General features: G+C 41.5%; 1 protein-coding gene across 1 annotated transcript; it reads left to right on the top strand.

Annotated features, from left to right (window-relative positions):
• Positions 1-2,752: 2,752 nt before the first annotated feature.
• Positions 2,753-21,990, top strand: LOC149456796 (uricase-like). The gene is made up of 8 exons (XM_089684361.1): positions 2,753-2,911; positions 6,685-6,903; positions 8,291-8,407; positions 11,712-11,790; positions 18,012-18,198; positions 20,385-20,508; positions 21,578-21,661; positions 21,823-21,990. Exons 1-8 carry the CDS (start codon positions 2,882-2,884, stop codon positions 21,895-21,897), a joined length of 915 nt encoding a protein of 304 aa, XP_089540487.1. The 5' UTR covers positions 2,753-2,881; the 3' UTR covers positions 21,898-21,990.
• The last annotated feature ends 1,333 nt before the right edge of the window (positions 21,991-23,323 follow it).

Below are 23,323 nucleotides of genomic sequence, written 5' to 3'. Positions count from 1 at the left end.
GTGTGCTTCAGCATGCGCTGACCCCGCTCTGTCATTTTACGTGGCCTACCGCTTCATGGAAGAGTTGCTGTTGTTCCCAGTTGCTTCTACATTGTTATAATACTACTAACAGTTGAGCGTGGAATATTTAGTAGCCAGGAAATTTCACGGATGGACTTATTGCACAGGTGGCCACCTATCACGGTACCACGCTTGGAGTCACTGAGCTCCTGAGAGCGACCCATTCTTTCACAAATGTTTGTAGAAGCAGTCTGCATGCCTAGGGGCTTGATTTTATACACCTGTGGCTATGGAGGTGATTGGAAAACCTTAATCCAATGATTTGGAGGGATGTCCCAATACTTTTGGCAATATAGTGTATCTATAAGAGGGGATTCTTTCCATACCTCCCAGTGACCATTATACTAACATACTGTGAGCTGTAGATATAGTAATTATTAGCAAGGGTTCCCTGAGCCCAGGTAGTTATTTCAAGGGTTCCTTCATGTTAAAATGGTTGAGAAAGGCTGCCTTAGGTTTTTTCTTTCAATTTGTCAGTTTTGCTGTACTGCAATTGTTTGTATACATCAATGTTACAGCAATGTTTTTTTAAAGAAATTGGGCATTTTTATTATTTTACTTCAAATATTGTTAAAATGTCTGCTCACTGCAAAATTATATTTTTAACACTTTAAAAAAAATGCACCCCCCCCCCTTCGGTAGTGCCATACCCCCTATGGTGGTTATTTAATAATCACTTGCCCATTAGCCTTGAAGTCAGAATTGATTTTAATTATTTGGTGCCGTGGTTGGCACCACCTGCCTGAAGTTTGCATGATCTCCCTGTGTTTGCGTGGGTTTCCTCTGGTTACTCCTGTTTCCTCCCACACTCCAAAGACATGCTGATGAGTTATTAGCGCAGCGTTTGATCTTGTCTGGAGAGGAGCCATTATTGGAGTGCTGACCCTTAGAGAGAGTTGTGTATGCAGTGGGAACAAATCTTTGGAGTGACAACCGTCCTGAAGGATCTATGAGAGGGATCCTTTTAAGTGTTTTGACCCGCAAGGGTCGAAGTTTTAAGGTTAGAGGCTGATCTAGCCGGTGGTCGGATATTTTATCAACAATCAACCCACTGTCACACTAATATCAGCACGAGTTTTTGATTGGAGTGTGATCATCTATGTGTTTGGACTTTATAAGCACAGAAATATATAATTTTTGTGTTGTGTGTTGTTGCTCATTGATGACCCCGGCTATTTCTATGACATTGCTCCTGTCTCCCATCCCAGCTTCCTGCTTTGCTCTGGTGCACACCTGGCGACCTACCATACCAGCCCTGCATATTACTACTGTTCCTGAATCGGAGGTTCATCAGTCTTCCAAAGTCTCCAGCTGCAAGAGCTGCAAACAACATCTGCTGGCGCTCTTGTCCCCCTTGTCCCTAGACATCCTCTGTTCCACTTCCAGTGGGGTCAGGGCTAGTGACACAAGTGAGGCCGACCTCATCATTTCAGTCTCCAATCAGGTACGTGACAATACCAGTCAGCCAGTGATGGAGTCTGAAAGGGAGGCCTCTGCAATGGGGACATCTGTCAATCAATCTCTGCCTTGTCTTACATGGTGCAGAGTTTGCAAGGAAACCTTATGAGCATATGGAAAACCAATTACCAACCAAGTCAGATGTCTCAACAGCCATGGGTCCCTCTGCAGTCTCAGACATAACTACCCAGACAGAGCTCAGCATGATTCATGGAACTTCTCCTCTACCGGAACCCTGGGTGCCAATACCTGAGTATTTCATGGGAGACCACAGGAAGTTTTGAACCTTTTGTAACTCCTGCTGGCGCTCTTGTCCCCCTGGTTCCTAGACACCCTCTGTTCCACTTCCAGTGGGGTCAGGGCTAGTGACACAAGTGAGGCCGACCTCGTCATTTCAGTCTCCAATCAGGTACGTGACAGTGCGGCATGTTTTCACATTTTCAGGTTGCCCCTCATCTTCTAATGTTGGGTGGTATGAATAATAGGTGAACACACCCTCTCACACCTTATTACTAAAATGTAGTAGAGAGAGAGTGGAGACTGGACACTGGCCAAACAGTCCAGTGAACAGCCAGGAGGCTAAAGATCTATGTTGTAATATTATGTTCTAATAACCTCTACGAGGGTGGAATGTGATTTTATTATGTTCTGCAGGCAAGTCAAAATAGGGAGACTGCCCCTGTGCCTCCCGGTGCATGAAAATGTTGGGATTGGACATGCAGGGGATGCAGAAGGCATTATCAGTTATATTGTTCTCAGTTATCTCTAAGGACTACATATCCCCCACCTCTATGCTATGGAGACAAACAGAGGGGAGCTTTCTGTAGTATTGGTTGTTTCAGTTCTGACACAGTACGGTGAGTGTTGTCACTCTTGGACAGGAAATGCTTTTCTGGCAGGATCACCAAGTAAAGGAAAAAAATCTCAGAAAGTAAAAACAACTACAACTTTCACATCTGAGAACCGGTAAACAGCAGCATATTACATTTTTGTTTTTTGGTTATATATTTTAAATCCAGGTTCCACTCATCAACAATGTCCTTAATCAACATTTTTTGGGTTTTTCTCATTTAATGCAGAAATTGGAGCATGGTCACTTAGCCAATCAGTATTGAGAAACTAGACAAGTTAATTTTCAACTCCCGAAAATATTGTCTAAACAGTGTTGTTAAATGATAACTTGCTCTAACCGATCATTTTACTATATGAGTAGAACCAGCGGTTCAGCTAAGCAAATAGCAGCTGGCTCCAGGACAAAATACAATTGGGCGGTCCCTGACAAGCCCCTCACACCACTACCTAGTACAGGGCACATATACTTGTAGGTTCTCTGTTCATCGGTGTCCCTGGACATCCAAGAAGAATGGCACATCACTACTCCGGACCATTGAAGGTAGGATCAAAGAGAGAAATATGAGACTGCTAGGTAATAATGAATTAATAAAATGCATTTAAACGGCTGATTCACCCAAAACTGAAATTTGCTGATAGGTGGAATCACCTGGGACTTATGTCTCTTGGGGACTCCAACAAAGAGATCTCCCAACCAGAGTTCAGGACTGTACTTCCCTGACTTCAAGTCTAAAGCTGACCATAGATGGATAGAAAATCAAATGAAAAATTGAGTCGGTAGATTGCATGGTTAGTGTACTTACTGAGACAGTTGATTTCTGTTTCAAGATACATAATGAACAAATTAACATTTTGTTTTTTTGTTTGTTTTTTTTGAACAAACGATTTTCTAATCTTTTGTAGGTCAACAGTTAAAAAAAAAAAAAGAAGTGAAATACACATGAGCAGTAGAAGTAGTAGAAGTGAATAGGAAAAAACAATGGGGTTGATTTACTAAAGGCAAATAGATTGGGCACTTTGCAATTGCTCCAGAAGCCAAGCTAACTTCCACCGTCCAATCATGTGCAAGCCAAAATGCTGTTTTTTAATTTTCCTTGCATGTGATTTTGTATTCTTTGCAAGGTAAAGCTCTACCTCATTTACTAAGCTCCGAAGCAACTGCATTTTGCAAAGTGTGCAGTCTATTTGCCTTCAGTAAATCAACCCTATTGTTTAATGTTGAAAACAATTAAAAACATTTTTTTAAAAGTTCAAGTTCCGTTCAAATTTTTTATAACAATGATAGGGCCATCAGATATTAGGTCGAAAAACTTTATTTTTGTTCGAATTTTGTTCATTTTTCTACTCATCTATTGCCAGTTTCAAGGTGGGTGTACACTAGTAGAATTACGATCAAAAATTTGTGCGAAAAAATTCTTAGAACGCTCAAATGTCATTCAAAAGATTTAGTTCGCTTTTAACATCCTATTTTGGGATGAATTAACTTTACCGAATGAAAACTACATACACTGTTGGAAATTTGGACTTTGGAAAAAAAAATTTCCATTCTGCTCCTTTGAATTTTCTCATCACTGCAGACAAAAACGGTTGCCGATTTGGTCCCACTGAATGAATGAACGTTCCCATGCAGTTCTTCTAACGAAAAATGCAGAATTAAACTCTACTAATGTATATCCAGCTTCACTTTTCCTGCTGCAGCAGAGGGAGTTTAGTAACAGACGGTGAGAGATCTAAATAGAAATTTTTGGATTGAAAGGGAACCTAGGGCAGCATTAACACCTGATTATGCTCAGTGTTTCCTTGCAGCACCCCTACGGCATCAGAAGGGGGTTTTCATTGCTATGGAGGAAAATAGAACAATTGAAGAACAGAACAATCCAAGAAGGGCTGTGATGTATTATAGCAGCTTCTTGGCTGTCCTGCTTTTCACTATTAGCCAGTGACTGGCAACAAAAATGCTGGATTGCTCTTCTTGCTACACTGGGTGCATGCTTGTTCAGTACCAGTAGCGTATTCGGTAGTGAAGCCATAGGATAAGCATGATAGTTCAGGTACTATTAGCTAACCCTGTAATCAATTATATTGGTGGATCTATAGCAAGAGCGACTGGTAGTAAGATGTGCTGCTTCTTGGCAATGGAATATCACTGCATTCTTCTATTCAGTATTTGAATACACGCGTGGCATGCATGGGAGCTCCCACCTGTGTAAGTTCTGAGTAGGACTGATTTGGAGCTTACTGATTGGCTCTTCGCCTTGTTCCCAAAGGCAAATTGTGAGAGGTTACAGGCAGGGGCAGACTGAGATCTCATGGGGCCCCTGGGCCATAGGGGATCATGGGGCCCCTGTGTCCTCGCCCACACTCAACCCACACCCAAAAAAGCCTATGAAAGGTACTAGGGGCATCTCATGGGACCCCCCCCCTACTGACTCTGTGCCCGAGAGCCTGAATGGTCAGTCCGCCCCTGGTTACAGTGAAAGGATGTACAAGATGCTGTGAAAGCCACTTTAAACCTGTGAAATGAAAAATAAACAAAGCATATCCTTTTATAGTATGTGCTTCCCTCTATCCAGAGCATCAAGTGCGATATGTGTATCCTCTGTCCTGCCCCCCCCCCCCCCTCTCCAGCACACAGCAGGTTACATTACCTAGTTACATAGTTAGCCTGGCATCCAGTTCAACTTTAAAAAAAAAAGTTATAATCCTATACCCACAGTTGATCCAGAGGAAGGCAAAAAACCCAGCAAAGCATGATCCAATTTGCTCCTGCAAGGGAAAAAAACTCCTTCCTGATCCCCCCAGAGGTTATTGACAGTGCATGTTTCCCTATGAGACTGTGTAGAGGGGGGTGTGCCCATTCCACTCAGGTTTCAGATTACACTCAGTTTCATGCTCTATGTTATTAAGTATGTGACTTCAGAACCCCAGAACCCCCTTCCTTCTGGTACAACACATGAAGGACAGTTTGCTTTATCCCTGTGTATCACTTGGGGCTGGTCATTTAACCGGGTATAAGTAGGAGTTTGCAGCCACTTTAATTCCAAGCAAAACCCTGGATATAAACCTGATCCTGACCCTGAAATTTGAAACTGAACAATAAAGTATACATAAACCCTCACCTTGTAAAACAAATCATTCAGTTTAAAATAGAAATGAAAAGCAAATAATTTGTGTATAGATACAAAAAAAACCCATTATAAATATATTTTTCCCCTTTTTTTTTATAAGTGACTACATACCCTCAGCTGCATAAGAACTGGGGAAGGAGAAACAGCAGCACACTGGTCTTCCAAGTGAATGGCTGTGCAGGGGGCAGCATATCAGGACAAGTCTGATCATTAGAGGATAGCAGGCTGAGTTCCCAGCACACCCAGAAAACTAACCATGCTGTGCTCTCATGCCTAGTGTGGTCAGTGTTTAATAAGAAAGCAGAGGGACTGGCAGGAACACCAGGGATTTCACACAAAGGAAGCAATAAAAAGAGAACAGGATATTTTTTCATACAGGTACATGGTACAGCAGGCACATATCAAGAATATGAAATGCTGGCTTTACATATTTTTAATCTGCCTATATTTTGTTATCAGTGATTCATACCTACCCCCTATCAAAATGCTAATGACAGTTTTAAAACTTTTCCATTTTGATTACATACATAAAATGGCTGAATGACCATTTTACTTGGCAGGATCACACCACAACTTCGAGCTCATAGTTGCAGTGCAGCCCTACTGATCTCAATGGGTGAGTTTGACAGGCGATGCTAATAATTGGTAATGCCACCCCAACCGTGGTTAGCAGACGCATGTTTTGCCGCATGACAAATGTGATACAAATGAGCGTTAAGAAAACGCACTACGCTTCACACCTGAATAAAGTTTTGTCGCTTTTTTGGCACCTGTCGTGCATAGGATCAGCCCTATGTGCGTTCTGTGAAAACGTGCAGAGGAACACAGGTTCCCGCTACGCTAGATGTGAATGTGGTCTTTTGGTATGATCACTAGGCAGGGGTGGACTGACAATTCATGGGGCCCCCGGGCAATATGGGATCATGGGGCCCCTGTGTCCTTGCCCAAACTCAAAAAAGCCTATGAAAAAGGTATCAGGGGCATCTCATGTGGCCCCCTACTGACCCCGGGCCCTGGGGCAGTGCCCGAGTTTCCAAATGGTCAGTCCGCCCCTGTCACTAGGTATTGTTTTTCATGAAAGTTACATATCTAAAGCTCTTTAAAGTTAATTTGGAATTTGCATTAACATGTTGAATCTTTGTGAGATTTTATTGCCTGGGTTTACATTGACCTTGATATCTTTTAGGACTCAGATGTGGAATTTGCACGCACTGGCTATGGGAAGAACGCAGTGAAAGTTCTCCAGATTAAAAGAGAAGGAAATGGACATTTTATTAAAGAAATTGAGGCTTCTGTTCAGCTCACTCTCCAGTCAAAGAAGGATTATTTATATGGGGATAATTCTGACATCATCCCAACAGACACAGTGAAGAACACCATCTACGCTCTAGCCAAATTTAAAGGGGTAATTCATCTTGATCCTTCTTCATACTGACTTCAGAAATGTTCAAAATGAAGTAATACTTAATATAAAGTAAACTTTTGTTAAAGAAAGATATGATGATGTGATTGCTGCTGATTTTTGTATTGTGAAAATGCTAGTTGCCTGGCTGTTATGATGACCCTCTAGTTTCAATACATTTTCAGACACTGATCTGTACCAAGTGTGCAGATTAAACAAGTCACAGATCCTTATTTGGATACTTTCAAACATCTGAAAGGTAACAAGTACTTGCAGAATGAGAAGTCATCAAGGGTAACCCCAATGTTGTTGAGTTTATCTTGTAGACTATATCTTCCAGAAAAAGCTTCCTTTGAGGTGAAAAAAGTATTAGGGTTAAAGGTTAACTCCATCTTTAAAAAAAAATAAGGCCCAGCAAGTATGAAAATAAAAAAGCAGCACTGGCTGCAGTACCTTCATTCCTGGAGCTGCCCCTGCATTACTTCTTGTCATAACTTTTGGGGGCGTCTCACCACCCTGGCCTGGGCTTACAGTAGTTAGGCTTTTTTTGCATCACTACTACAGTGACTTCTGTTGAGTTCACCTGTGTCACAGAGAGCTGCCCTCACTAAGGTGTTTATTTACTAAAGCTGGACAGTCCAAAATCAGACTCCCTTCTGCATAGAAACCAATCAGCTTCTAACCTCAGCTTGTTCAATGAAGCTTTGGCAATGAAACCTGGAAGCTGATTGGTTTCTATGCAGAAGGGAGTCTGATTTTGGACTCTCCAGCTTTAGTAAATAAACCCCTAAATGTCTGCAAATTATTCTTCACCCTGGTGGCCAGGGCTCCACCAACACTTCAATCTAGTGGCAAAAAGACATACTTGCCAACTGTCCCGGATTTGTCGGGATAGTCTTGATTGTTTTGAATGTGGTTCCGCCATGACTCTGTTCCGTGCTTTGTTCTGGGAATCTGGGATTAGAGTGGGGGGATTGGGGGAACAGCAGCAAATGGGACTCCTTAATTCAAGGGACTAACAATAACTAAATAAGTGGGATTATTATTGCAGTAAATAGGCTGTCCCAGATGTGTCCAATTGATAGTTGTTCTGTTTACAGAGCACAAAGCCGTCCATGGTGAAATATGATGAAACACAGGCAGATATTATAGATAATACTGTAAACTTAGCACATTAAACATATGTATTCATTATTTAACTACTTCTGATGAAAGAATTTTGAGCAAGATGGTATATTTGAAGGTTAACAGAGGAATTACTACTTTCCCTGGTCTTGACCCTTTTCTTCTCTTACAAAAGGAAATATGTTGAAAAACGAGTTGCCTTGTAAGTTAGTTTGCATAAAGGTATATGGTCACCTTGTATACTGAATCTATATATTGGCTTTAGATAAAAACCATTGAGGACTTCTCTCTGGAACTTTGTAATCATTTCCTGACGTCATTCAACCATGTTACAGAAGCAAGAACTTACATCGAAGAAGCCCCCTGGAGACGCATTGAAAAGGTATCTAGATAGCCTATGCCTGAATTATGTAATTGGGTAAACGGTCCAACATGACCTATATCACCCATTCAGATGCCACTACTCATAAACCAGTACTTAATTTTTGCTAGCAAGTTGATTTATTTCAGCATTTGTGTGATCAGGTGTTAATACTTGGGGGACAATTTATACCAAAACCAAATGAAACAATACTGTTTAGATGTCCCAGATTCATTATCCCAGCCTACTGGCCTTACCGCTTGCAGGTGCTGGTTGGGCTGAATACCAGTTTATCAAGGCACATTCAATGCTACATCAAAATGGTGCCCATCTGAATACAGTCTGAGCATACAGTGAACCTCACCATGATGGAAATTGGCCTCAGCTTAGTCCAGTGATGTAAGGTTCACTGTATGCTCAGAATGTGTGGTACCATTTTATTGTAGAAAGTAGATATTGATATACTCCATTTATAAAAATGCTGGCCACTCTGAAGAAGTTGATGTAACAGAGAGAACTCTGTGATTGGAGGAGAGATACGGTAGTCATGTGATTTGACAGATCATGTGACTGGACTCTACTCCAGGCTTTTCTTTTGTCTCTGCTCTATTTAGTTTCCATTGGGCTCCACCAGCTTTGGATTCCCAAAACCAGCAGAGTGCAATGCATATTTGTACAGCATATTGCAGGGATTTATAAATGTGTGGTATTTTGTGTTTTTTTTAAGCCAGGTGGTCAGTGGACCCCTTGGTGATCAGCACAAGGGTATAGATTTAAATCAGAATTAGGGCCCTACTGCGGCTTGAAGAAAAAACAGCTGCACATTTAAAAACCACAGTGCTGTGCAAAAAGTTCCGGAGGAGACAGGAAATGCCCACATTCTCTATGCAAATGGTTTACTGAGCAAATACAAGTTTGATCAAATTTGGTCACATCAGGAAGTAACAAGAATTCAGTGATAAAGTATGTTGTAGAAGGAAGGGCTGTCTGCACTTATTAGAGAGGAACTGAAATAGATGGGAATAGGGATGTGGCCTAGATTACTGTATAGTAGATGTTTACCCTAATTGGATGACATTTAGTTTTCTATTGCGCCTTTTTATATTCTTTTTTGCATTGTATATATGCAGGGCCCCTGATTCACCACCAGCAACAGCCATGCTGGCCAAGGGCCCCATCCACCAGCCTCCTGTTTAGGGACATTACACACACCTGTAGTGTGGAGAAACTCCACAATCTTTGATCACCCACATTCTCAAAGCCTAAGGACCACCTCCTGTGCACACATTCAGCCTTTCAATGATTTTTACTGTAGCTTTTTAAGGGGGCTTCTGATTGGCTGTGTGTTGGCGCCAAACTGTGCAAGCCCCACATCTCCTTGGATAGGACAGCTACCAACCTGCTGGTGAATGAAGCCCTTTGCCATATTGTGTCAAACTCTTGGCCATAGGCCCGCCCATGACATCCATAGCCATAGGCTTTAATATTCAAGAATATTCAAGAATAAAGGAATGTCCACACATAAAATATATTGTCAACACGGCACTGTAACTTCTCAAAGATGGCCGTGACATCTAAAATTACGTTGACATACTAACAGAATTCTTTGTAGCGGAATGCCATGCACAGGAATAGATGTTCAGTAGCTGTTACTTGAGCGCAGAACACCAGCACATAATCTGTAAGCCATCTTCCATTACCACCTCCTCTCCTTGGGAGCATCTTGGGCTGGAACCACTTTCCGCTTGTATATGAAGCCTACAGCATTCAATTTTAATCACGGAGTGTAATCAAGGTGCCCTCATTAATACACCAGTCTCCCTCAATGTCCCTTCCATAGTTTTGGCACCTCTGGCCTAAAAAAGTCTTTTGCGTCCCGCTGGACCATGACTGGTAGTCTTTCAAAGAAAGCTGTATATTTGAAAAAGAGTTAAAGGGGATTTTAGTGATCATGATTGGATTTACTTTAAAAATAAGATGACTTGTCTGTATTATGTCATTGAAAAACATTCCAATAGTCACAGAGGAAACAAGACTTTAAATACAAAGGCTACAGACCATGTGTGACATTTATGAGTTTTGTTGCACAGCAAGGTATTGCTAAACAGTACAGGAGCAGTAATTGGAGCAGAATCCTTTGGCCTGGGGAGCAGACACAACCAAGTGGTCCTTTCTGTGGACTGAAGAAGGTGAACCATTGAAAGTGTGCCATGGTACCGCAGTGATTGGTGTGTATGGTAAAAGGTGTCCACCATGTGTCACTAACTGCAGATTTTGATCTGCTTAGTGTTTGAATGATGAAGTATCTTCACTTAGAGGAAGCAATCCATTATATCTTACCAGTAGTGGCCCACAGGGCAAATACCTCCCTGCTCCCCAGCTCAGTCCCCTCTTGGAAGTAAGACAGATTTTCTCGTACCAATATAAAACCTGCCCCTGACCATGTCTTAAAGCAGAACCAAACCTGCCTCCTTGCACTACTTTGACTTCTTCAGTCTTCTTTCAAGCTCAGGATCCTTGGCCATCTTGATTGGCTGGACCAGAATGATGTGACTTTCACGCATGTGCACAGGGGTTCATTCTAGCCTTGAGGGGTGTTTAGTTTTGCTTTAATTGTCCTGTGTTTTGAGTAAAGATTTGCCTCATCTACATCTCTCACAGACCGTTGCAAAATCATCTTAGTTGGCTGGCCCAAGATTTCTGGCAATGAAGTAGCAAAATTCACTTCTTATATACTTTGCTGTATGAGTGGCAGCCTGTTTTGCAATGCATATGTGTCTAAGGCCTCATGCACACAAGCTGTTTAGCCTATGTGCTTCAAATCCCTCCATTTTCGGGCACCTGAGAGGCACAGGTGCAACGTTCAGCCCAATTATCAGCAGCCTGTCAAATCTATGACAAGCTAAAATCTGCAATGACTAGATGCCATGTCAAGCGGTACTCACCTTTAGAGTCATATACATTCAGTGCTGTTTGCTCAGAATGCAGGAATTCTGCATTAGAGGTATGTATCCCTGAAAGCACATGTCCTGATCATACCGCTCAGCATATCATTCAGTATCCAGCCACTGTGTATTTCAGCCTGTCATAGATTTTGACAGGCTGCTGGTACCGGGGTTGGACGCTGCACCTGTGCCTCCCAGGCCCCCCAAAATACCAGGATTTGATGGTGACAGGCCAAATAGCCCATGTGCATATAGCCTATTGCTGTGACTTAGTTGCTTGATAAGCATCCTTCCTTGTGTTTCTCCAACCTTGTTACACACAACCATAGAACTGACGCTTGTCACGTAAAACATGATTTGCTGTCTCTGCTGTGTTGTAGGATGGGGTGCAGCATGTTCATGCATTTATCTATTCATCGGAAGGTGTTCATTTTTGTGAAGTGGAACAAAAGCGCGGAGGTAAGCTGATTTGTTTCTTTTTTTTTATGTACCTTGCTGTAAATTGTAATTATTTTATATTGCAGTGCACAATAACAATAGAATGATTCATATTACATTGTACGTACATACGCACCTTAGAACTGACATCTTTTAGAGCATCTTTTTTTTGCATTTTTAGAGGATGAATAAAAATAATGTAATTCTGTGTCATTCTACTGGAAAGTGTCCATTTCTGTTTTTATTTGTTTTATGCATTGATAAAATTAAACATTCTGCATCATTTGGCAGAGTACATCATTTATGTCCCCCAAAAAAACTTGCAGGGGTTTCTAGGACTCCGGACATCCATCGAGCCCCTGGGTTGCTTTTTGGATGATCTGACTCTTGTTGCATGATATGTCCCAACTCTACTTTTGCTGGATAGTTTTGTCCACATTAAAATGTGGAGAAAGACACATGGAAGCCTTTGAGAAGCTTTTAAACATGGAGGAACCCTTAATATAACTTTTTGGCTCCAGGGCACCCATGCTAATAATTATTAGATTTACAGCTCACAGTACATTAGTGTGATGGTCAGGGGGAGAATGCTCCTTACATTTGTGGGCATTAGGAATAATCCTCTACTTACAGATAGCTAAAAAGATCATTGGTGTCAGGGGTTACTCATCTGAGAGGCAGAAATCGCTTATTGTTCAACGCACCTTTAGCAAGCTCTGGAGGAACCATAGGGTTTCCAGAAAACCTTTTTTTTTTTGCTATAGTGTAAAGGACAACTACAACTTACTAAGTTTAGTCATGGTGTTTACGCCTTCCTAGTAAGCTGCTAGCAGAATCAGGTAAGTTTAGTTTTTGGTTCCTCCAGTGGAGCAGAGTTTGATTGCTTTTGTCTGTTCTGGGTCCTGATGGTTGCAGGCCTAACTACTTCCCCCTGTATTCTAGTAAGTTCTGGAATACAGTGGGCTGGAAGAGGCAGACCCTTGGCTGAATATACAAACAGCCTCAGCCGATCCCTGGTCAAGAAAGTGACCAGCAGGGGGATGAGGTATATGTATAATCGGGGGCTTGGAACAGGGTCCTTGTCATTTTGGAAGAGACCCAGTCTGGATAGGCTGCTACCCTCCTGGGCAGATTATCTGAAAACTGCCGGAGGTTCAACCAGGTCCCAGCTCAAGGACAGCTGGGGGGCCTATATTTAAGCAGGTGAGAGCAGTTGTGGAGAATGTCTGCTGAGGATCTGGCCTGGAGGCTCATGGTACAGGGTCCAGCTGGTACTGGAGGGAGGCATCCATGTACACAGGGACAAAGTGAGTAGAGGCCTGTGAGAGATCCTAGAGAGACTGTTGCTGCTCAGTCCTAGAGAGACTGTTCCAGAGTTGCTGGCTCAGGGCTGTTCCCAAGGTGGGAGTCCCCTAAGCTGTATGCCCACTACCTCCTATTACAAAAGGTCTAACCTCATGAGTTTAGCTACTTCCTAGAGAGTCCTTTGTTTGCACTAAATTTGGAGTATTGCAAGGCTCACCCTACACCCCAACAAAGGTTAATCTGCATTACACTTTAAAAAGACACTTGCCGACTGGTTGTTTCTGTGACTGGGGAATTACTGTGTGCTTGACTGCTTGCACCCACTCAGGAATAGAACTTGGGGCTAACAGCAGCACCTGTGAGGGTCAGTGCACTACAGTAGTATAAAGGGGGGACTGCTAGGACCTTATTGAAAGTAACATTGCTGGAACAGAGTTGAAAGTAAATATAGGACTAGGCTGCCTGTAATCAGCACTGTGGGGGTATTTATTACAAGAAAACCTCACCAAAGGCAATGTCCTTTAAATTGCAAGCAGTCAGTAAGAGCTTTCTAACTGTAACAGTGTAGCTGTTGCATAGAGCATTCCAGCTGCAGTGTGACCAGTTTTGAAGTGGAAGGTGTTGGCCATTTAGGCGTTCTATTCAAACACATGAAATTGTAAAAGCATAGATTAGCAAGTATCTTTCAATTCCTTACCATCTACCTGTAAACTAACCAATGCAAATCTCTCAACAGACAGCAACAGCATTTTCACCTATTCATAGGTGACCAGGAGAGGCATGGGTGAAGCTCCAAGTTAAAGACATCATAATACCTTAAGGTTTGGGAGGTGCCTTGGGTGCTCAGGAAGGGTTTGAGGGCACAAAGTTAGTAAATAACATTATTGTTCTATAAATAATGCAATATTTACAAGTTTGCTCTAAGCCTTTCATGGGGTACTTTGGCTGCTCCATCAACAAGCTACCCATGTGTTGAAGAATTCATGGCCACCCAAAGCAATGCAGTGAATGGATATAGAGGACACAATGCATAGGCAAGTCTTGGAGATGCTTCTAGGGCAGCCTTTCTCAGCTTTTTTCACATAAAGGAACCTTTGAAAGAACCTTCAGGAATAAATCAGGGAACCCTTGGAACCCAAGGGAACCCTTGTCAAAAATGAATATACCCACAGCTCACAGTACATTAGCATGGCGGCCATTGGGAAGATTTCCATTCTTTACAGATAGCTAAAAAAAGATCATGGATGTCATTGGTAACTTACCAGAGAGGCAGATATTGCTCATTGCATTGTGAACCCTAACAACTTCTGGAGGAACCCTGAGGTTGAGAAAGTTTGTTCTAGGGAATGATCTTGAGGATGCATAAGCTAAACTACAACCTCCTCTAGGTATTCTGGGCAGAGATGGAAAGCAAATCCAACCGTAAAGGGCAGGCACCTATGGTTTGGGCAATAGTAAGCCAAATCTAATATAATCCAGCTAGCCAAATCTAATATTGCCAAACTGTACTTAAAATTCTAATGACTAATAATGTGTATTCTGTGTACCTTTCACCCAAGTTGTGGTTATTCAGCAAAGATCAGAATAAACAACCCAGAGGACAGAACGCACAGGGACCATAACACCGAATGTGGGTCAGAAGTACAGAGGTAATAAGTAACAGGTTCAGGAACTGGAACAACTTCCATGAACAGAGCACCTGATCACAGAAATAGTAACTAAACTGGTACCTCCTAGATATATAGTAGCCCATGAGTTTAGAAAGGATTATGGGAAGTATTGGGCTTTATGTCACAGTTATTACAGTAACCAATATGAATTTTACTGTATTTATCAGAGCCGCAGTTATTATATTAGCAGCAGTTATTGTGGCTGTTTGGCCTCATGCACACAGGGTTTAAAAAACACCAGTTTTAAAGGCGTTTGGTGGTTTTTTTTTCACCTTTATGTTACCCTATGTGTCCATGCACACATAGGTATTTATAGGCGTATTTTAAAAAAAGCATTTACAGACTGAAAACAAAAAACCACGAAGTGTATTCAGGAGAGGAGCTGAAAATTTGAGAAAAGCTAGACACGCCTAAACATGTGTAAATGTGTCTTAATGCTAGATGTGTTTAGGTGCATTTGAGTGTTAATGCATTCCAATGGCGTGAATAAATTCACATTCTGGCAAGTGGATTCCATTTACGGGGCATTAGCCTTGTTTTCTCTACAGATTTTCTCCTGCCAGGAGAAAAGGCGTTCAGGGGGTTAAATGGACGTCCTATGTGCATAAGTCCTAACAGTTACTGTGCCCATTAATGGCATAATTAATTACAGGATGTAATGTTGCAGTTGCCTTACTCATCAGAATGTCAAACAAACAATGAAATACACTTATGTGAATTGTGTTGTCTGTCAGGGAATTTGTAAGTTTGTCCAGTTACCTTTGTAATTCAAACAACTCTGCCATCCAGGATGGTGAAGTCACCTAGAATTTAAGCAGCCCTTGCACCAAAATGCAAAACATGGTCTACACCCCACCCTATGTAAAAATTCTGCATTCCACATTTAAAAAAAAGCATCCATTGGGAAAGTTAGAAAATATACTTTTGCCAGCAATGCCTATGTGAGAGTGATGTACAGTAACAGTCCTTCCCAAGGGTGGACTGACCATTTGGAAACTCGGGCACTGCCCGAGGGCCCGGGGTCAGTAGGGGGCCCCATGAGATGCCCCTGGTACCTTTTTCATAGGCTTTTTTGAGTTTGGGCAAGGACACAAGGGCCCCATGATCCCCTATTGCCTGGGGGCCCCATGAGTTGTCAGTCCGCCCCTAGTCACCAGCACAGAAATAGAGAAACTTCTGATTTCACATCTTTTTAGGTGACACCTGCCTAAGAGGGATTTCTTCTTACTTCCTCTAGTGCCTCTGAGACAGGAAGTGAAGAATAAGCCCCCCAATGAGACACACACACAAAAAAAATCAAAAGAGGGGCTTTATATGAAACTAAAAAAAAAATTGGCTTTAGATACATAGTGAAAAGATAATTTAACTTATTTTATAGATTGTTTATTAAAGAGCTACTCATATTTAAGGTAGATAGATAGATAGATAGATAGATAACATAAGTCCTACGAATTCCTTGAAACTGACACATATAGATATATATCTGGGGGCCCCATGAGTTATCAGTCCGCCCTGGTCCTTCCACTGATGTCCCGGGAATGCTGAGGATCATATAGTGTAGCTCGTGAGATGTTGCAAATACACTGTTTTAGAGTCTTGTCCTGAATTGTGCAGGAAGGACTGTGATGTCACCTTTTCTGGAGCAGAATCCGGGTGTAAGGTAAGTATATTTAACTTGGTGCTAGGTCTGCTTTCAGGAATGTAGGGCTGTCACCTCTGTGCCCCCCACCTGCTGCCTGGACAATGCAAGGGCAGCAACACACCAATAAGTCACCAGCTTTGCTCATTCTGCTATCTTCCACCACCAGCACATGTGCATGCAGCAGAACCTGATTGAGTCTTATTGCTGCCCCTTCCTCTTCCAGACTAATTGCTGTTGTGTAGATGATGACAGGAGACTGATGTCAAGCCAGATTCGGGTACACATTCTAGTTGTATATCAAATACATTTCTCTTTACATTCTTAACTCATTAAAGTAGTACTAAAGGCAATTTTCTTTTTTTTACAACAAGTCTGCAATCATTTGCATACTACATTAAAGTAATCAATTCCTAGAGATTATGAAAACCATTACTAGTTGATCATTGCCCTTCTTGTATCTCTTGGCTTCTGTGTGCTGCTTTCCTGAACTTCCTGTTGGGAAATGCACACACCTATTGCCTGGGCTTATTTTCTTAGAAAATAGGTGCAGGTACTCCCCGCTTCCAAGTCATGCCTTGTCTCCACCCCCTACCCACCTCCTAGTATTGCCCCTTTTAGAAAATACAGGGCCAAGTATCATTTTGTAGTGCAAAGTAATTTGTATGGAATTCGTTAATGATAATAAGAAAAAATAAAATAAGTCCCCTGCAGCCAGTAACAATACACATTTCTAGCAAAAATAGACCCCCCCGCAACAAAACACCCCTTAGTAACAATAGATCAAATCCACTCCAGCAATAATAGATCCCAGCAACTTGCAACAATAGACCTTTCCCTCAACAGTAGACCCCCCCAGCAAAAATTGACTCCCTTAGCAACAATAGACCTCCCCAGAACATTAGGTCCCCCCATCAACAATAGATCTCCCAGCAGCCAGCAACAATAGACACTCCAGCACATCACACCATACCTTACATTACATACATTTAGTGCTGGAAGTGCCAGAACGACGTTCCCCAGCATTCCTGCTGAAAAAAACGCTCTGCCCATTGCCATAATATTAGCATCATTTTGACGACATGTCCCAGCATGCCCAGTGTGAATGTGCATGTTTGACGCCTCTGATACATTTTATTATTTTTTATTATTATACAGTATTTATAAAGCGCCAATAGTTCGCTCAGCGCTGGGACATTGCTTTGGAAGCCACTGTCAATCACTTACTTTGAAGGAGGGGCCAGTGGCAGGACCTTTGTGCCTTCTGTCCTTTTCAAATGTTGGTGTAGGCAACATGCACACATCTTCCTATAGGCTGATCCTGGGAGTCTGCATGAATGGGTGGCCCCATGGAACCCTGAAAGTGAAAGGAGCCACCCAAAAAACAGATATCTGGGCCAGCAATCTTTAATATCACTTTCAATTGGGTTGTATTCATATACCTGGAATTTATCTTTAATTACATGGCTAATGCAGTCACCAATGCCACAGTAACTATTCCCAGTGGTAATGCTGTTATTACAGTAATCAAGTCTATGGCCATATACTTTTTAATACCACCAATATTACTAACGATAGATTATTCTTTATATTCTTTTTCCTGTGTTTCTTTTCTGGCTTGTGTGTAGGTCAGCCAGTGATTCACTCTGGCATCAAAGAACTTCGGGTCTTGAAGACAACGCAGTCTGGGTTTGAAGGTTTTTTAAGGGATCAATTCACAACACTCCAAGACGCGAGAGACCGCTGCTTCTCCACTGTGGTCAACTGCAAATGGCGATACAACACCAATCAAGGGGTTAACTTTGATTCTAAATGGTGCGTAAAGAACTTACATGACTGGCACGCAGCAAATGCTCAGTGTTCCTACAGTGGTTTGTAGAAAGGATGTTTAGTAACATAATTTCATAGAAAAACCAAAGCTGCCATTTTTGTTGTTTAAAGCCTGAATTTCATCAAAATTAAAAAAAATTAAAAATCAGTACAAGGGACAGTACTTACCATCAATGTGAAGTGTCTCTTACAGTGGGGAAAAAAATGATTTGATCCCTTGCAGATTTTGGTTGCCCACTTACAAAGAAATGAAGGTTCTATAATTTTTACCTTAGGTGCATTTTAAATGCTAGAGACAGAGTATCAACCATAAATCTAGAAAAACACACGATACAAATGTTATAAACTGAGTTGCAGTTCAGTGAGTAAAATAAGTATTTGATCCCCAAGCAAAACATGACTTAAGCACAGAGGTAAGATGTTTCTTGTAATTGGTTACCAGGTTTGCACATCTCAGGAGGGATTTTTGTCCACTCTTCTTTACAGATCTTCTCTAAATCCTTAAGGTTTCTTGACTGTCGCTTGGCAACTCAAAGTTTCAGCTCCCTCCATAAATTTTCTATAGGATTAAGGTCTGGAGACTGGCTAGGCCACTCCATGACCTTAATGTGCTTCTTCTTGAGCCACTCCTTTGTTGCCTTGGCGGTATGTTTTATGTCATTGTCATTCAGAAGACCCATCCACGACCCATCTTCAGTGTTCTGGCTGAGGCAAGAAGGTTCTCATCCAGGATTTTATGATACATGGCCCCATCCATTGGCCCCTCAATGCAGCAAAGTTGGCCTGTACCTTTAGCAGAGAAACAGCCCCAAAGCATAATATTTCCACCTCCGTGCTTGACTGTAGGGATGGTGATCTTAGGTCATAGTCAGCATTTTTCTTCCTACAAGCACGGCGAGTCAATTTAATGTCAAAGAGCTTAAGTTTGGTCTCATCTGACCACAGCACTTTCTCCCAATCCTTCTCTGAATCATTTGGATGTTCATTGCCAAACTTCAGACGGGCGTATACATGTGTCTTCTTGAGGAGGGGGACCTTGAGGATATCTATATATCTATCCAATGTAAATTAGATTAATCATAATTTTATTCAATACAGTTACCTCTTGCTGACCAAGTTACTTCCTGGTGGCTGTGTGATGCATATATGGGGCAGCAAGAAAGATGGGCTTTAACACCTAGCTGCTACACATAAGCATTCATGGTGGCTTAAGGTTGTGTGCTTAGGGGCCCTTTACCACTGATCCATTTTTCATGTATTTTTGGGGTAAAAAAAGCTGAAGAAAAATGCATGAGAAAATGTATCCCTTTAAATCCTATGAAACTCTTCATGCTAATGTGAATACTAGTGCGAATGTGGGTGCAGTGCAAAATCCAGTAAGTTTTTGGTGCATTTCATGCCCAGGTTTCACAGGGGCATGATTGGAGTCAGAAGTTCAGAAAATGGGGCAAAAAAGCATATACATTTTTTTAATGGAGTAGTGTGGATGGACCTTAAAGTGCACTCACAGTGTGTGCCCAGCACACTGACCAAGCCATCATCCAACAGCTCTCAACGATGGCTTGTAATCAGAAGCCATTGGGATGAGCTCTCAATTATGGGACAGATATAAGAGCCACAGCGGTCACATGATACAGAAACCATGCCACCTCCTGGGCATTAAAGCCCACTTAAAGGAATGTTAAGGGGTTAAAGAAAAAAAGCCGAACTCCTGGCAAACAGCTAAGAGATTAGTATTGCTAGACCACGCAGCCCTGTCTGGCAGGGAAGGTGACCTGATTTGTTCATCTGCTTCAGTTAAATTACATTTATAGGTCTTATCCCTTCCCCAGCCTGTGATTGGATAGTGGAAGGAGAAGGAGCAGATTGATGAGCTGATCTCTCTGTCACTCTGCTCTCTCCCCCTCTCTGCATGTTCCTTATTTGCATATAGGCACTGCAGCACAACAGGTAGGCTCCTTGTGGTGTTCTCCTAGTCTGAGCTCTGCTGTATATGAGCTGTATTCATTTGTGTCTTTGCATTCTGCCTGGAATTCAGCTTTTCTGCTGTTCATTACCTGAATATTGGTATTCAATATAATCTTTGTCACTCAAAAGAGGTGATTTTCTATATAATACACAGTAATGTAATGAGTGTATAATTCCTGTCTTTTTTTTTTTGTATTCTTAAGGCAAACCATGAAGGAAATAATCCTGGATAAATTTGCTGGACCGTATGATAAAGGGGAGTACTCTCCGTCCATCCAGAAGACTCTTTATGACATCCAAATGTTGGGTCTCGGCCGGATTCCAGAGGTATTCTGTCCATAAGTAAAAAAGGGTGTTTACACTGACTTTTCAGAATAAAAAAGCATACCAAATAAGCCCCACCCCTCTCATAACCACACCTTACCTCATATATTCTATATTAAAGTGGACACGGCAGTAAAATGCATGGTTCACTTACACTGATTGAGCCCCCTCCCCCTACTCCACAAATTTTAATTTTTTTAATGGTGGATCCATGTTTATGCTACCTCAATACTGCATTATTTTTATTTCCAAAAAATTTGGGCAAGGAAATCAGATCACATTAGGGGTAATTTTGAGGGTGTTTGTACCTGGCATTTTTATTTGATGTTTTAGAACAGAAAGTTATAACGTTTTTTTCCGAAATGTTGGCTTTTTTATAGTAATAATATAAAATGATTTTTTTGTACAGAGCATGATTGTCAGTCCAACTATCACAGCACTGAAAACTGATAAGTGGCGTGGTAATGAAGGAGTATTACAAGCTCACACTCAAGAGGTTAACCTGTAACCCAGTTTGCAGTCAACACCAATAGTTCCTCTTTTGAGAAAAGCACCTCCCTGCCATTACTTCTGCTTTTTCAATGCAATTAATAGAATTGTAAAGAAAAGGACATTGCAGAGACTTGATAAAAATGTATGTTTTCCTTAGAAAAAAAAACTAATATGTTTGTTTGGTTCTATTTATCCCATCTTTAGTCACCGGTCACACTGCAGAGATTTAAAATCATGTGATTTGTGTGCAATTTCAGCGCAATTTCAGGTGCGATTCATGAAGACTTTATTGCGATTTGTGAAGATTTTCAATAATTTCTTGCAATTTCCAGTGCAATTTCCATTATATTCTATGTATGTGAAATCGCAACAAAACTGCAGAAAAAAGTAATGCAAGAACTACTTTAGAAATCACGCTGCAGCAAATCGCAAATGTTAAGACACTGATATTCACATTCATTAGATGCAATTTCAATTCGCAAATCGCACCTGAAATTAGTGGCGCAGTGTCCAGTAATTGAACTCATCATGTGTATTTTCCTTCATTTGTACATCTTTGACAATAGTATTTTTTTTTCAGATTGAAGAGATTGAAGTTATTTTACCAAACAAGCATTATTTTACTATTGACCTCAGCAAATTTGGCCTAAGCAACCAGGATGAGGTAAATCATCTCAAACTTCAATACTCTTGTGGTTAGAAGTGTAAAATTTATCTGAGTTAGAATTTCTTGATGTAGTTTTCATGCTTTTGCTTACTTCTTGTTCCATAATTTAATTTGTTTGCACAGAATAAATAATAGCTTCTCTGATATTTTTTAAACAGGTCTTGCTGCCCTCAGACAAGCCCTATGGAAATATCACTGGCAGTGTCCGAAGAAGAATTCCATCTAAGTTATAATTTTTGCAGGAGTAAAGGAAGTATCTGCTGACCAGTGTGATCTACTACTACCAGAAATAAAATATTAAAATGGCTGCATTCACCTAAATCATACTTTATTTGTTTAGGATTTTCTTACTGCCGGGTTGGCATGTTGCTGGTGAAGGGGGATGGATGTCCACTGGTACATAAAGGTGGACACATGCCAATGAACGGAGATGGACTTCTGCTTGTGAAAGGAGATGTATGTCTGGTGGTGAATGGAGATGGACGTCTGCTGGTAAACAGGAATGGACGTCTGCAGGTAAATGGTAATAGATGCTTGCTGGTGAATTGTAATAGATGTCTGTAAGTAAAGAGAGAACGTCTTCTGGTGAATTGTAATAGATATCTGCTGGTGAACAGAGATGAATGTCTGATGGTGAAAGGACATGGACGTCTGCTGGTGAATGGAGAAGGACGTCTACTGGTAAATGGAGATGGACATCTGCTGGTGAATGGTAAGAGATGTCTGCTGGTGAAAGGGGATGGACATCTCCTGGCATTGGTAATTGATGTCTGCTGGTGAAAGAAGATAGACATCTGCTGGTGATTGGTAATAGATGTCTGCTGGTGAATGGTAATAGATGTCTGCTGGTAAATGGTAAGAGATGTTTGCTGGTGAATTGTAATTGATGTCTACTAGTAAAGTGAGATGGATGCTTTCTGGTGAATTGTAATAAATGTCTGCTGGTGAACAGAGATAGATGCCTGCAGGTGAAAGAAGATGGATGTCTGCTAGTGAATGGAGATGGACGTCTGCTGGTGAATGGAAATAGTGGGCTGCTAGTGAACAAAGATGGACGCCTGTTGGTTAATGGTAATAGATATCTGCTGGTAAACAGAAATGGACATCTGCTAGTAAATGGTAATAAATATTTGAGGGTGAATTGCAATAGATGCCTGCTAGTAAAAGGAGATTGATGTCTTCTGGTGAATTGTAATAGATGTCTGTTGGTTTTCTGTTGGTGAAGGGAGATGGTTTTCTGTTGGTGAAAGGAGATGGACATCTGCTGGTGAATGGTAACAGATGTCTGCTGGGTAACAGAGATGGACATCTGTTGGGGAATGGTGATAAATGTTTGTTGTTGAAGGGAGATGGATGTCTTCTGGTGAAGGGAGGTGGATGTCTTTTGGTGAAGGGAGACAGACGTCTTCTGGTGAAGGAAGGTATATACCTTCTTGTGAAGGGAAACATATGCCTTCTGGTGAAGGGAGGTGGATGTTTTCTGGTGAATGGAGGTGAATGTCTTCTGGTGAAGGGAAATGGATGTTTTCTGGTGAAGGTAGATAAACATCTTTTGATGAAAGGAGGTGGACGTCTTCTGATGAAGGTAGATAGACGTCTTTTGGTGAAGGGAGGTGGATGTCTTCTGGTGAAGGGAAATGGATGTCTTCTGGTGAAGGG

Source organism: Staurois parvus, unplaced genomic scaffold (assembly GCF_062004578.1).
Source record: "Staurois parvus isolate SC_StPar_1 unplaced genomic scaffold, SC_StPar_1.0 ptg000347l, whole genome shotgun sequence".
In the NCBI taxonomy this organism is placed as follows: domain Eukaryota; kingdom Metazoa; phylum Chordata; class Amphibia; order Anura; family Ranidae; genus Staurois; species Staurois parvus.
This window is presented reverse-complemented; position numbering and strand designations above follow the sequence as displayed.

What these genes read in the sequence shown, in the direction of transcription:
- LOC149456796 (XM_089684361.1), top strand. Translation starts at nt 2,882, where the DNA reads ATGGCACATCACTACTCCGGACCATTGAAG. An exon ending in GTTAACTTTGATTCTAAATG is followed by an intron (nt 18,199 to 20,384) that starts GTGCGTAAAGAA and finishes TGTATTCTTAAG; the next exon opens with GCAAACCATGAAGGAAATAA. An exon ending in GTCTCGGCCGGATTCCAGAG is followed by an intron (nt 20,509 to 21,577) that starts GTATTCTGTCCA and finishes TTTTTTTTTCAG; the next exon opens with ATTGAAGAGATTGAAGTTAT.